This window comes from Hydra vulgaris, chromosome 07, assembly GCF_038396675.1.
Source record: "Hydra vulgaris chromosome 07, alternate assembly HydraT2T_AEP".
Classification (NCBI taxonomy): domain Eukaryota; kingdom Metazoa; phylum Cnidaria; class Hydrozoa; order Anthoathecata; family Hydridae; genus Hydra; species Hydra vulgaris.
The window spans coordinates 2,349,419-2,364,967 of record NC_088926.1 but is presented as its reverse complement, the minus strand read 5'-3'; the positions used below and the strand labels follow the sequence as shown (position 1 = coordinate 2,364,967).

The 15,549-nt window shown below is 31.9% G+C and overlaps 1 protein-coding gene across 1 annotated transcript; it reads left to right on the top strand.

Moving 5' to 3' along the window:
• Positions 1-14,178: 14,178 nt before the first annotated feature.
• Positions 14,179-15,537, top strand: LOC136082494 (uncharacterized). Its single transcript, XM_065801901.1, has one exon. It carries the CDS (start codon positions 14,179-14,181, stop codon positions 15,535-15,537), a length of 1,359 nt encoding a protein of 452 aa, XP_065657973.1.
• Positions 15,538-15,549: the final 12 nt, after the last annotated feature.

Sequence of the window (15,549 nt, the reverse complement as noted above, 5' to 3'; positions counted from 1 at the left end):
AGAATAGGAACGTTCTTCGGAACAGCGAGGTAAGTAAAAATTCTTAATTAATGTTATTGTTTTTTGGTATTTCGAAAGTTAAACCCCGAATTCATGTGTAATTTGGACGTTCCGCAAAGGAGGAGATTGTTGTAAAGAGATCAACAAGATAGCTGACTTTATTGCAATCTTCTATGCCTCATGGTTCCACAACTGTGCGTTTTCTATTTTTGCTGCTTTCGGGATAAATATAAATTGTTTTCTAAAACTAATAAATATCGTGTCGAAATTTTATCTCTATATGTAATGTTTTATATATATATATTTATATATATATATTTATATATATATATATATATATATATATATATATATATATATATATATATATATATATATATATATATATATATATATATTTATGTTATGCTAAATGTTGACTGGAATTTTATTAAAATAAAGTTTTAAGATTAGAGTTTTTATTGGCAAATGTGCCATTATGAAAAAACTGAACTTGCCGCCGAGACAGCTTTGAAGTCTTGAAAAAATTATTTTTGGTAACTTGATCTAGCTTTAGTAGTGATGGTTTTAGCTTCAAAGGATAGTAATCATTTTAAAGAGATGGAGAAGTTGGCCATGGTTCTCATAGGTATTGATAAAAATAGTAATGATGAGTCTAAGCCTGACAGAGTTAAGGCTTGTTTATTAATGCTAATGTTTATTAAAAAACCTTATTTGGAACAGAAGGAGAACCCACCTCCATTGCATACATACACCATTGTACAGAGAATCTTACAGAGGATTAGATTCTTTAATTATCTGAAGTTTCAAAAGTTCATTAAATTAATGGAGATTTTAAACAATTGCTCAAAAAGAGCAGTCGTCAGCAGAATTTTAAGAAAAAAAAATCTGAAAAAAAACAGAATGGGTTTCTCTAGTTAAAGAACAAATGGAGATTGCCATCGTCTAGAAAAGGCATAAAATGAATCTACCAAAACATCTTCAGCTTCAAAGCGGAGAAGGAGGCGTTCACAAAATGCATTATGCAAATACGTTTCCAAAACGGATACAAAATTATTCTCATTAATTGTGTGGTTAGAGTAGTCAGAGAGCTTTAAAATAAGTGGTCAATGGGTCGGTTAATTACACAAAAAAATTATGGGTACGAAAAATACAGGTTAGAGCGATACAAATAAGAGTCAAAATATCGATTGCAATGGTACGGGCTTGGTGATAAAGAATGCAATTTACTTGGTCCAAAATGGACCACTTTGTGATTTAGAAACAAAGTATCCGCAAGATGAGAGTTCTAAATAGCGGCATTTCTATGTGGTACTTTTTTTTAGAAAGTTATGATAAAAATTTATTAATTTATTTTATTGATTTCTACTTTTCCCATTATTACATATTCATAAAATCGTAGTCATTTGTTCCCATTGTTGCAAAAACAAAACACAGCATTTTTATGGTTCAAATAAACTAGCCAACGTCAATCCGAGCATTCACAATTAAATGATAAAAGATATTCACAATTAACTTAAGACTTTGCTGCCATAAAAGTGAGAATAGTTGATTTTTGTTGAACGCTTATGAAATCTGTGTGAATGTGAAATTTTTAAAAAACTTGATTTCTGCGAAATCTTTGGCATATAATGTATATGAAATGTATTTAGAATCACCAGAATTAAATTAATAATTTTTTGGTTTAATCATTTAAAAGAGACAATGGATGAACCTCCGTCCAGCAAACCCTCGCGTGTATTTTTTTGCTAGATTCACCTCTTTGCGCGTGGTTAGTAATTTATTTTTATCTTTTTATTCGGTTCACCAAGTTCACTCTGCCTAGGGTTTCTAATTACCTAAGGCCGGCTCTAATCCACTGTTCCTAATTCTGCTGTTTAGCAAGCTTTTTTTTTTAAATTGCTGGAAAATATTTTAAAAATTCGTTAGGAAAATGTTTCTATTAAGTACTAAAATTGTAAATTGATGATTTTAATAAATTAATTTGTTTAGGAAATTGAAGAGAACAAAAAGTAACCACAGCATAAGTACTTCTTCTCCCCATTAAAGCATCAACTGATTCTTTCCGCGATTGCGCGGGATTATAAATAGTACTATTTTACAAAAAAGTAGCGGTTATCTGTTTGTCTGCGGACATTTTTGTTTTCCGAGGTGAACTCAAAAACTGTTACATAAAAAAAAGTAATAAATGAACATTAATTATAATCAATCTGAAACTAATCTTCGTTTTATTGGAAAAAAAAAACGCCATTGTAATTTATTTAACGTTTTTTGACGCCAAATGAACGTGTACAACTTTTGAATTAATATTTCAAAAATCAGGTAAATTAAAAAAAAATAATTGAAATTATTATTTTTAATTTAAATTGTTTTTTTTATTTTTTGCTTTTACATCACTAGTTAGCGTAATATATTTTGTTTTTAACACCAATTGTATTTTTATTACTTTTTAAAAATTGGTATGGAGCGGGCACATGCGTAGGTAGTAGCTATGTAGTAGTTATGAGTGGGCTATGTAGTATCTATATAACAGCTTTTAAATAGTCCAATATACATGTACCAAATAGCCCCGCGGGCTATTTGGTACATATATATTGGACTATTTCAAAGCTATATAGTGAGCTATGTAGTTTTTGCAACTTTTGTCTTTACTTCACTAACACTAGCATCAAATATTTTATAAAAATTTATTAATAACAAGTTATGTTGTAGCATCTTCTATCATAGCTTTTGGATTTGTACTTTACATTTAGAAAAATATGCAATTTTAATCTAAAGAAAAATTTATTTCTATTTTATCACGTATATATACTATGGCAGTAAAACTAAGTAAAAAAAATGTTAAACAAAATGTTTAGAGAATTCTTTTTTTTTGATTGCATATACATTTTATATACTCAAAGTCTCTTTAGTATTTTTTTATTAACTTTATTCATAATAATGCATTTATATTTTTATTTTGTACTTTTTTTAACACAAAAGTAATTTTTTATATTTTTAATTTATTTCAATTTACACTAAATTTTTAAGGTAAAGTTAACTATAATTAATAATAATGTTATAGATATATATTTTTTACTTTGTATAACATTAGAATGAAGGTTCTATGATTTGCTGATTGTTTTAGTTATATGGGTAACATGTGCATTTTGATTAGTGTACTGGATGAACCACCATTGATTGGACTGAATGGACCGGTTCATTTTTCTGTAAGAGTATTTACCGCGCCTCAGTACGTTACTTACAAAAATAAAATATAAACAATGGAAGTGTGAGCTAGGAAATAAATTGAAATAAAACTTTGGTTAACAAAGACTTTAGCAATCTACTTATTTACATGCCTAGGTAATAAGTTTAATTTGTAGTTTATTTCATTATTTGAATAATTTGACATGTCGTAATATTATTACGATATATTAAATTATTTAAGTTATTATTATTTAACTTCTCAGATTGAATGAAGGATAATTATTACGAATAAGAAGTAAGGATAAGTAAAAAACTTGAGTATCAAAAAATTTAAAAAACATCGAGAAACATTACGAATATAATTAGACTTAATCAAATGTCTAGGTTTCTTGTAATAAAAAAATGTATAAAATGTATAATTTTGTCTATGTTATATGTATATATATATATATATATATATATATATATATATATATATATATATATATATATATATATATATATATATATATATATAAAAGCACTGATGATTTTTTTTTTATAAAATGGTTATAAGCAAGTTTTATTCGTTTCAGAACGATTATGAGACATCGTAAAGTAACACCAGTAAAAGGTGATTGGGATCCCAATAATATGATCCAAGCAGTTGAGAATGCTTTGACAAAAACTTTATCTAAAAGAAAAGCTGTTGAGTATTTGGAGTCAAACGTTCAACTCTTAAGAGAAGAATTATAGAAGCTCAACTATCACTAGACGGTTTAAATAAATTGCTATGTGTTCCATAAAGTAACAGTTCAATTTTTTCAGTATCAGAGGAACATGAGCTGGTTCAATAATGTTTAGTTTCTGCAAAAATGTGATATGGTTTAAGTCCTATTAAGCTAAGAGCACTAACGTTTGAACATGCTCTCAAACTTGAGAAGAAATTACCGCATTCCCGTCTAGGTTCTGCTAAACCTTGGGAAACAAATAAACATGCTAGTGTAGATTGGTTTAGAGTGTTTTTAAGCCGTCATCCAGAACTGGTTATAAGAAAATCAAAGGCAGCATCTATTGGTCGAATGTCAGCATTCAACAAACACAATGTTGAAATATTATATAATAATTTGCATAAAGTTTTGATTAAATACAAGTTTTCACCGAATGATATATGAAACGTTGATGAGACTAGTGTTACAACTGTACAAGTGCCAGAGCATGTTTTAGCAAAGAGAGGGGAGCGGCAAGTTGAGTCTGTTACAAGTGCAGAACGAGGTATCTTGGTTACAATGTGCAATGCAGTAAATGCAAGCGGATCATCGACAACACCACTCTACATTTTTCCACGTGTTCATTTTAAAGATTATTTTCTGCGAAATTCAATTCCTGGTTCTGTATAAAAAGTGTTTGACCATCTAAGGCAAACCCTGTGCTTTTGATACTAGATAACCATGAGACACATATGCCGATTAACTTCACTGACTTAGCATCAGATAATGGTGTAACTGTTTTGACAATCTCACCTCATATATCACACAAACTGCAATAAAGCAGTTTATGGACTATTCAAACGTCATTATAATCGTGAAATTGATAGCCGGTTGGTAACACATCCAGGAAAATCTATCTATGACATTGCAGAAATTTCTGGAAAGGCTTGGACAAAAGTATTGATGCCAGTTAGCATCATTAGTGGTTTTTCAGCATCTGTTTTTTTTTTTGTTTTTTTTTTGTTAATTTACCTCCTCAAGGCCGAGAAGACCACTATAGACGAGGAGGCTACTTATTTGTGGTATAACCCTCTCTCAAGTCTATAACTCCAAAACTCAAACCTAATCGAATAAGGCCGCTGCGCGGAGAAACGAGTATAAGTCCATTTCAACCTGATTGATGGAAGGATGAGTATTTTTTTTTTATCTCAGATTACAAACAGACCCAATCCTGAAAGACTCAACATTATTCCAGTTTCAATAGAAATTAATAAACCTAATTTTGAAGCACTCAACATCAATCCATATTCAGTAGAAATCAACAGACTCAATCATGAAGCATTCAACATCGATCCAGTTTCAGTAGAAATAAACAAATCCAATCCTGAAACACTCAACATCAATACAGTTTTAATAGAAATAAATAGAAATGTTAAAGTCAACAAAAATGTAAGCAATACCCTGAATGTAGAAAGTATACGCTCGTTTAGGAAAACCCAAAGGTGCTCTTAAAAAGCTCTCCTCTTCGATTCAATCTGATATTCCAATTAAAGAGGCTCTTCGAAATTAACAACTTCAACAAAATTTAAAAAAACCAAACCTTTCTGAAAAACAAAAAGATGGTACAAATAAACGTCAAAGGAAACCAAATCAAATCAATTGAAATCAAATAACTCTAAATCTCTGAAGTTTCCATTAATGACATATAATAATGATGAGGCTGATGATATTCGCGTTGAAAAAAGTGACAAAGGTGTTAAAGATTGTTTAAATATTTGTGAAGATATTATATCAAATAATGATTTGTGTGCTATATGAGAAGAAATGGGTCAAGACAGCGAAGTGTGGTACCGTTGCAGACAGTGTGCAAGCTGGGCACATAAGGCTTGCACAATTGCAGATAATGCCAGCCAATATGTCTGTGATTATTGTACTTTGACTATCTGATTGGTCTAAAATTGTATTAAGTAATTCAACTTATTTTAATTTTTTAGTCAGAAATATCAATATCTCAACATACCGTTTTCTTGTTTTTAAGCTCCATTTATCACCCTAATTACTTTGCATAGTGTAACTTGCTATTCATTAAATAAAACAACTAAACTGCTGGTCGATTCAGTGCAAGGGCAGTAAATGGACCACTAAATAGTTTGGTATGGGTCACATTTATAGTATATTTTAACTATGTTCTGTTTGCGCAGTGGCTTACAACTTCCAAAATAGTATACAATATGCAAGGATAGTTAGATAAAATATCAATCTTTCCTTCTGAATTAATTTATCTACCATAGTTTTAAAAATATAGATATTGATCTTATTTATAAAAAAGGCTTATTTTGTGGTCCATTCAGTACAAGCAAAAGTACTGAATGGACCACTAAACAATTTGGTACGGGTCGCATCTGTCGCACATTTTAACTATGTTCTGTTAGCGCAATGTTTTACAACTTTTAAGGATAGTTCGTTAAGATATCAATCTTGTCTTTTGATTTAATATATTCGCCATAGTTATTGTCAATATGAGAAAATATTGAGTTTATAAAAAAGGCGAATTTTGTGGTCCATTCAGTACCACTCTCCCCTACTAATAAAGAAAAATTTATGAAGGAAAAGCAACGAAAACTCCAAGATAGATCAAAAAGAAATGACCTACGAATCGATGGACTTGATGAAAAGGGGCAAGAATTATGGGGGACTCTAAAGAAAAAGTTCACGCATTCTTCTGGCAAAAACTTGGACTGAAAAATATCAAAATTGAACGCGCCCACCGCACTGGATTGAAGAAAGATGAGCGCCCGAGGACAATAGTACTTAACCTGCAGTAATACAAAGACAAAATATCTTGAAATAATTTCATTGACTAAACGGCACGAATTCCTTCATTAACGAAGACCTTTCTCGTGAGACTGTTGCTATTTGGAAAAAGTTATTTGCGGAAGTTAAACAAAGACAGGCGCTCAAATGGTGAAAATGTGAAGGTAAGATATGACAAAATTATTTATCTTAATAATAATTCTAAAATCAATCTTAACAAATAACTAGCACTCCTAAAAAGAAATCCTTTGTTTGTTTTTTCCATTTATTACCATGGCTATGACTAATAACATTGAATCCCTTTTTTTTAATTTATATGAAACAAAACTCTTTTCTCCAGAAGAAAACCTAGACCCTGAAAATAATTTTTATTGCAGTAAAAATACTGCATGATATAATAAATATGAAATAATGCAGTGATACAAACAATCGGATAAAAATCCGATTGTTTGTATCACTTTTCTAGCCAACTAGAAGGGTTTCTTTTTAAGAATGTTCGCGAAAAAAATAATAATCAAATTGTAATTCTCCGCCTCAATATAAGAAGTTTGAAATGCAATTTTGAAAAACTTGTAAATCTATTAGAAGAAACTATACACATTTTTAATATAATTTGTTTAACTGAAACTTAGATCACAGTAGATGAAATAAGTTGTAATTTTAATATTCTTCGTTTTAATATAATTTCATTAGGAGAGAAAAACAAGTAAGCGCGGCGGAGGAGTACTAGTTTATGTTCACGGAAGTTTTGAGTATTGTTTTAAGAATAATTTGAGCGTTTTTGACAGTCATAAAGAAGTTGTAACTATTGAAATTACAATCAATCAAACTAAAAACATTTTATTAAACTGTTGTTATCGGTCACCTGACGGCGTGAGCGAAAACCTGAGCATGTTCTTACAACAAATCATTAAAAAGGGACCAATGATAAAAAAGAAAACTATATAGTCGGAGACTTAAATATGAACTGTTTTCTCTATAATGGCGACCATAAAATTAAGAATTTTTATAATGCAATTTTTGAAACAGGGTCAGTTTTAATAAATCGACACACTAGAGTAACAATAAACACAGCAACTCTAGATAATAATATAACTACTAGATAATATTATAACTACATAATATTATAACTACTGATATTTTCAATAATAATATACAAATAGGTATCATAAAAACTAATATAACAGATCATTTTCCTATATTCCTGAAACTTAATAAAACAAACCCAGAGAGAAACATTAATGCCAAAAAAGTAATAAGAAAATGCATTAATAGTGAGACTAATATTAAATTATTTAAAGACCAACTATCATTACTGCATTGGAAAAACATAAATTTTGATGATAACGCAAATAATGCGTTATCATCAAAAATGTTTTTAAAAAACGTCTATGAAACTTTTTTCAAAACATTTTTTTTCTGTTTATGAAGTTAATTTTCGAATACAGTACAATCACTCTAAATTCGAATCTCCTTAATTCGAAAACCTCCATAATTCGATTAAATGCAAAGTCACCGTGAAATGCGTTTAAGAAAAATCAACTTTCCATAATTCGAAAATTTCTTTAATTCGAACTTTTATTTTTCCCCATACAATTCGAATTAGAGAGATTCTACTGTAGTAGAAAAAACAATAACAACTAAGAATATCAATACTCCCAGGTTACTAAAGGTTTAAAAAAATGATCCAGAATAAAACAAAATTATTATATAAATTTTTTAAAAGCAAAAACAGCTTCAAGCGAAAGAATTTATAAGAACAATTAAAAATTGCAAAAATTATTCCTATTTTTAAAGAAGGGGACAAATCTGAAATCAGTAATTATCGCCCTAACTCTGTTCTCTCCACATTTTTGAAAATTCTAGAAAAAATTATGTTCAACAGAATATAAAATATTTTCATGATAATATTTTGCTTTACATCAATCAATTTGGTTTCAAGAAAAATCACTCAACTGAACATGCAATTTGTACGTGAAATCTCAAAATCATTCGAAAAATCACAATATACATTACAAATTTTTATTGACCTATTAAAAGCTTTTGATACGGTCGATCACCATATTTTGATTTACAAACTCAAATACTACGGAGTAAAAAATAAAATTTTAAAATGGTTTAAAAGTTAGCTATCTAACCGAAAACTAAGTGTACAATTTGCGGCCGTGGCGCAGTGGTTAGAGTTCTTGCTTTATAAGCAAGAGATCAAGGTTCGAAACGAGCCTTGGACATATTTTCGCGTCACGGTAAGGAAGGAGGCGTGAACTTTCTGGTTAAATGGACATTCGCGGTGCTCTGTGACAAGACCGTTTGGTCTTCTTGGGGCACCTAAATAACAGTTTAAAAAAAAAAAAAATTAACAATGATTATCAACCCACTTTTCTTGATATAACTTGTGGAGTCCCAAAAGGTTCAATACTTGGACCTCTCCTTTTTTAATTTATATAAACGACTTAAATAAAGCTTCAAAACTAACGAGCATTATGTATGCAGATGATACAAAGATTATTCCTTTCTAACTATGAAATCGCTGAACTTTTTAAAACAGTGAACAAAGAACTTAGACATATATCTAATTGGTTCAAGTGTAATAAGTTAACCTTGAATACTAATAAAACAAAATAGGTTTTATTTCATTCGATTACAAAAAAGCGATTTCTCCCATCAAAATTACCTCAAATCTTTATTAATCAAAAGGAAATAAAAAGAGATTTTTTTTTGTAATAAAATTTTTAGGTGTTTATCTTGATGGAAAACATTACTTGGAATCGCCATATTGATTATAACGGGTCCGCCATCTAACTTTTTTTTTTCAACTAGTGCTTATTTCGTGAATGGTAACACTTAGCTCATGTCTGATTTGACAGATAATTAGTTTTATCCTTCCGCTGAACGAATATGGTTGTGTATACGCTTGAACAACGCTGGGAAATATTGCGACATTACTTTGAAAATCATGGTAATGTTGCAGAATATGTGCGGAAATTGCGTACGGATTTTGGAAGAAGAGAAGCACCGTCAGCTCCGTATGTTCGTTATCTTGTGAAAAAAATGAAAGAAACTGGCATCTTCATCGATAAACCAAAGCGTGAAAAGCCAAAGACAGTGCGTATACCCGAGAATATTGCTGCTGTGGCAGAAAATGTGCGTGAAGCGCCATCAACATCAATTCACCGTCGTTCTCAACAATTGAACATTTCGGAGACATCATTGAGACGAATTTTGCATAAAGACCTTGGTATGACGCCATACAAAGTCCAATTGGTTCAGGAGTTGAAGCCAACTGACCACCCAATGCGTTTTCGCTTCGCTAAGTGGGCCTGCGATCGACTTACAGAAGATGCCGATTTTGCCAAAAAAATCATCTTTTCACATGAAGCTCATTTTGATCTTGGCGGGTATGTAAACAAGCAAAATTGTCGCATTTGGGACACAGAAAACCCGCACGCATACATTGAAAAGCCGATGCACCCAAAACGAGTCACTGTTTGGTGCGGATTTTGGTCCAGAGGCATAATTGGGCCATTTTTCTTCGAAAATGAGCAAGGAGTGGCCGTTACAGTCAATGGCGATCGTTATCGGGCCATGTTGACCGAATTTTTGTTCACAAAAATTAAAGAGGAGGATATTGGCAACATTTGGTTTCAACAGGACGGCGCTACGTGCCACACAGCCAAAGCTACACTCGATGTTTTGCGCCCTGTTTTTGAAGATCGCATTATCAGCTGCAGAGCTGATGTCGTTTGGCCACCTCGGAGCTGCTATTTGACACCGTTGGACTATTATTTGTGGGGTGCCCTCAAAGATAAGTGTTACGCCGACAAGCCAGAGACAATTGACGCTTTAAAGGACAATATTCGTGAAGCCATTGGTGAAATACAGCTGCACACAATCGATAATGTGCTTAAAAATTGGACCGATCGTGTAGGCTACTGCATGGCCAGCCGAGGCAGCCATTTGAATGAAATTATTTTCCATTATTAACCGGAAGGATTGTACTTTCAAATAAAAAGAGGCATTTGTTTTTTTTACCTGCGGCATTGAACGAGCAAGACGTGTTTATCGAGGGATTAGTTATTTAGAAAATGGAAGTTATGATGAAAAATATAGAAAAACTAATAAGCACCAAACTTGATGAGCAAAAAAAAGGCATTTTAACTGAAACTGCTATACTTTTAAAAAATCAGGAAAAGATATTTACCGATGTTTTAAGTGCGAACTTAAAAATAATAACCGATCGACTTGACCAACTTGAAAACGATTTTAATAAAAACAAATCGAAACTTGTAATTGTTGAAAAAGACATCAGTGATTTAAAGGAAAGTATTAACTTTCAGGAAGAAAACTTTTTAAATATAATATTACAAACAAACAATTTGTTAGACATCGAAATTGGCAATTTAAAAAACAAATTTAATTACTTGGAAAAACGTTCACGACAGAATAACCTAAGAATTGATGGATTAACTGAGCTGCCCACTGAAACTTGGAATGATCGTGCAAATAAGCTTAAAAATATATTTATAAAAAAGCTGGAAACCTCCGAGGAAATAATAGTTGAAAGAGCTTATCGTATCGGGAAAATAAGAGAAGATAAATCTCCACGAACCATGGTTATTAAATTATTAGACTTTCAAAATAAAAATAAAATATTAACATCAGCAAAAAAACTCAAGGGAACGGGTATTTTCATTAACGAAGACTTCTCGAATGAAACAATGGAGATCAGGAAAAAGCTTTCGGAAGAAGTCAAACGGCTACGCAAAGAAGGTAAATACGCTATTATCAAATATAATAAAATATTTGTCAGAGAATTTCGTAAATAGGAGAGTGTTTGCAAAAAAAAAAAAAAAACCGCAATCTTTGTAATTAAATTATGTAAACCGTCAAAATGGCAATCGAAACAATAGAGTTTGAAACCCATTACTCCGATTATTTTAAAACCGCAAATAATATTTTACCTAACGATTTTTATCACGCAGATAAAAAAATATTCAACGAAAAATGTTGTAATACAGAATATTTTGAAATTGATACTTTTATATCCCAATTCAAACAAGGTAATGAAGATTTTACAGTTATTTACAAAAACATAAGAAGTATTAACTCAAATATCGACAAATTGAAAAGTTTTCTTTTAGAATGTAATTATTCATTCAGCATGATTTGTATTACAGAAACGTGGTGTACTGACGAATTTTCTCAAGCAAATTCAAACCTTCAAATTACTAACTACCACATGATTTCTTTTGAAAGGAAAATACCCAAAAGAGAAGGAGAAATTTTAGTTTATATTCGGAATGATCTTAAAAAAAATTAGAAACGACCTCTCGTTCTCCGATGCCGACAATGAGGCCTTCACCATAGAAATAATCAATAAAAATAAAAAAAACATTCTAGTAACTACTTGTTACAGGCCACCTGATGGCAATATTATCAAATTTTCTAACTATCTGAACCAAATCTTTATAAAACTCAACAATGAAAAAAAAAAAATATTTTGCATAGGAGACATGAACATAGATTGTTTAAAATACAATGAAAACAATAACATTAAAATTTTCTTTGATAATTTGTTTCAGCTCGGTATATTCTCATTAATTAATAAACCCACCAGAGTCATTTCAACCTCAATTACAGCCATAGATAATATACTGACCAACTCATTTTTAGACATATCTTTAAAAACAGGAATATTTAAAATTGATATATCAGACCACTTTCCAATATTCTTCTCACTTACTCAAAACTCTTCCTCATTAAATAATTCAAAAATTAAAACATATAAAAGAAAAATTAACAAACCTTCGATTCAAAAATTTAAAGAAACTTTATTAAAAACAAATTGGTCAAATGTTTATCAACAATGCAACCGAGGACTTACAAATACTGCTTATAATATATTTATTGATATTTTTCTTGAGCACTACAATAAACACTTTCCAAGTATTGAAAAAGAAATAAAAATTAAATATTTGAAATGTCCATGGATAACTAACGGAATAAAGAAATCGTCAAAGAAAAAACAAAAACTATACATTAAATATTTAAAAAATATAAACGAAAAAACTCTTACTGTCTATAAACATACAAAAACCTTTTTGAAAAAATTAAAAATAAATCTATTATTCTAAACAATTACAAAAACACAATGGTAGCATTAAAAAACATGGGAAATTATGAACGATATTATCGGAAAAACCAAAACTAAATCCGAATTGTTACCCTCCAGAATTGTGGAAAATGGAATTGAGTATACAGATAAAGAAACTCCTCTCCGAGAAATTTAATCTCCGAGAAATTTAATAAGTTTTTTGTAAATATCGGTCCTAACCTGGCATCCAAGATAAACAACTCGAACAATTCATTTAAGAACTATTTTACTGAACATGCTAGTTCATTTTCTGAGAGTGACCTAAAATTGAAGGAATTTGAAGAAGCAAAAAAATCAATCAGAAAGAACAAAGCTCCGGGCATCGATGACATTTCCAGCAAAGTAGTATATGATATTTTATCCATTGTAGCAGATCCTTTATTTAATGTTTTCAAGTCATCAATTAGAACTAGAGTTGTTCCGTACAAATTAAAAATTGCGAATATTATACCTATATTTATGTAATACCAGAAAGTTCTAGAACATTTAATGACGTTCGAGATTTAATAGCTTTAATAGATTTTACCAATAATAATTGTAAATATGTTTTTGCGGTGATTTATGACGGTGTTTTGAAGGATATTTTAGGAAAAGCATAGAGTATATATATTGAGGAAAAAATTGTAAATAGCAGAGTTTTAGTTAGGAGAAAAGATTATCGTTTATTGATTTAATTTATCTGTTTATTGATTTGTTGATTACGAGAAAAAACTACAAGCTAACCGGGCATGGAACCAAGTATGAGATTATTTGATATGTTTGAAACGTATGATGGCACTTCGGATACTGCTGTTTGGATTCAACGAACGAAAGTGATTTCTGAAATTCAGAACTTAAAGCTTGAATTTCTTTTTCCGATTCTTCTCAGAGAAGCTGCTTATGCAGTGTACGATGCTTTAACCGCGGAAGATAAAAAAGATGTTGTGGAAGTCGAGCGTGTGTTATTAGCGGCGTTTTCTGTAGATGCCTATACTGCATATGAACTGTTTACAAAACGAAAACTATGTGACGGAGAAAAAGCCGACGTGTTTTTGGCTGATTTAAGACGATTAGCCTATCTTGCTAAATTATCAGAGGAGTGTGTGCGTTTGGCGTTTGTTGTGGGTTTGCCAGAAGTTTTATCATCAAGATTTCGAGCCGTAATGGACCCGATTGATATAATGTTACCCAGAGTGAGAGCTGCTTTGAACTGTGCAAATGTGTTTGACAGTGACGCTGTTGGCGCTGTATCTAGACGCCATGCTACAAAAACCGCGAGGAATCTGCGCTACCTCGCTCCTGAACAACGGTGGAATGAGCGCATTATCTTTTATTCGTTTAAAAGTTAACGGTATGGTTGCGACAGCTTTAGTGGACACAGGATGTTCGAAGACGATTTTGAATAAAAAATTTCTGCCCAAAAGTCAATGTAGGTACTCAAACTCTCAAAAGGTAGTAACGTTTGAAGGAAAAGTTCATCAGTGCACTGGGTCAGCGGTCGTGATTCTTGAGGTTGATGGCATTAAAGCACGTGATGAAGTTATTTTAGTGGACTTCCAACCGTTTGGAGTTGATATGATGCTCGGAATGAGTTCCATTAAATTACTAGGAGGAGTATCCATTTCTCCTTTGGGAAAAGCGAAGTTCGGATTGAGTTACTGTGGAGCATCGGCTTTGAACAAGGACAAAGTTAAGAAAATCGAAATAAAAAAGAAAGATCACGAAGCAGTTTTTAATGGTGTTGAATGGAGAGTCAAATGGAAATGGAGAGATGGAGAAAGCTCCGACCGATTGCGCAATAAAGTGGCACAGTACGGAATTCCACAACACGCTAGAGCAGACTATGAAAACGAACTACAGGATTGGATTGATCGGAAGTGGCTGTTAGAGTATGACGAAAATGAACTGGGGCCGCCCAAAGGGCAGATTCCTTTAATGGCTGCCATTCAGAGAAACAAAGACCACAAAATCCGACCTGTTCTGGACTGGAGAGAAGCTAACGATTTCATTGAGACATACACGAGAGATGCAGATGTGTGTGTAGAAAAGCTTAGAGAATGGAGAAGAATGGGTAACAAACCAGCAATTATTGATTTACGCAAGGCTCATCTTCAACTAAAAACTGATAAATCTCTTTGGCCCTTCCAAACAGTGGTGTTTCGAAATAAAAGGTATTGTTTGACACGACTTGGTTTCGGATTGAACGTTGCGCCAATGATCATGAAATCCGTTGTGAGTGCCGTCATTGATCAAGACGAATTAGTGAAGAGTGGAACGTCCGCTTATGTTGACGACATTTACGTAGACGAAAGTGTGGTGAGTCTTGTTTATGTCAAGAGGCATTTTTTAAAATATGGTTTAGAAAGTAAAGAAGGTGAGCAGATTGGTAATGATGGAGTTCGTGTGTTAGGATTGTGTGTGCGCAAGGTTGGTAACAAACTGATGTGGTCCAGAGGGAATCGAGTTGATGCTATCTCGCAAAAGTTAACCAGGAGAGTTGTGTTTTCAATTTGTGGACAGTTGGTAGGACATTTACCCGTGTGTGGTTGGCTGCGAGTGATTTGTAGTCTCTTGAAGAGGGAAGCTGTCAGTCTGACGAAGGGTTGGGACGATGAAATTTGTGATGAGAACGTTAAGTGGGTGCTTAAAAAAGTATTTGCTGAGGTGGAACGTTGCGAGCCTGCTTGTGGTGATTGGGCATGTGTGTGGTGATGAGGGAAAAGT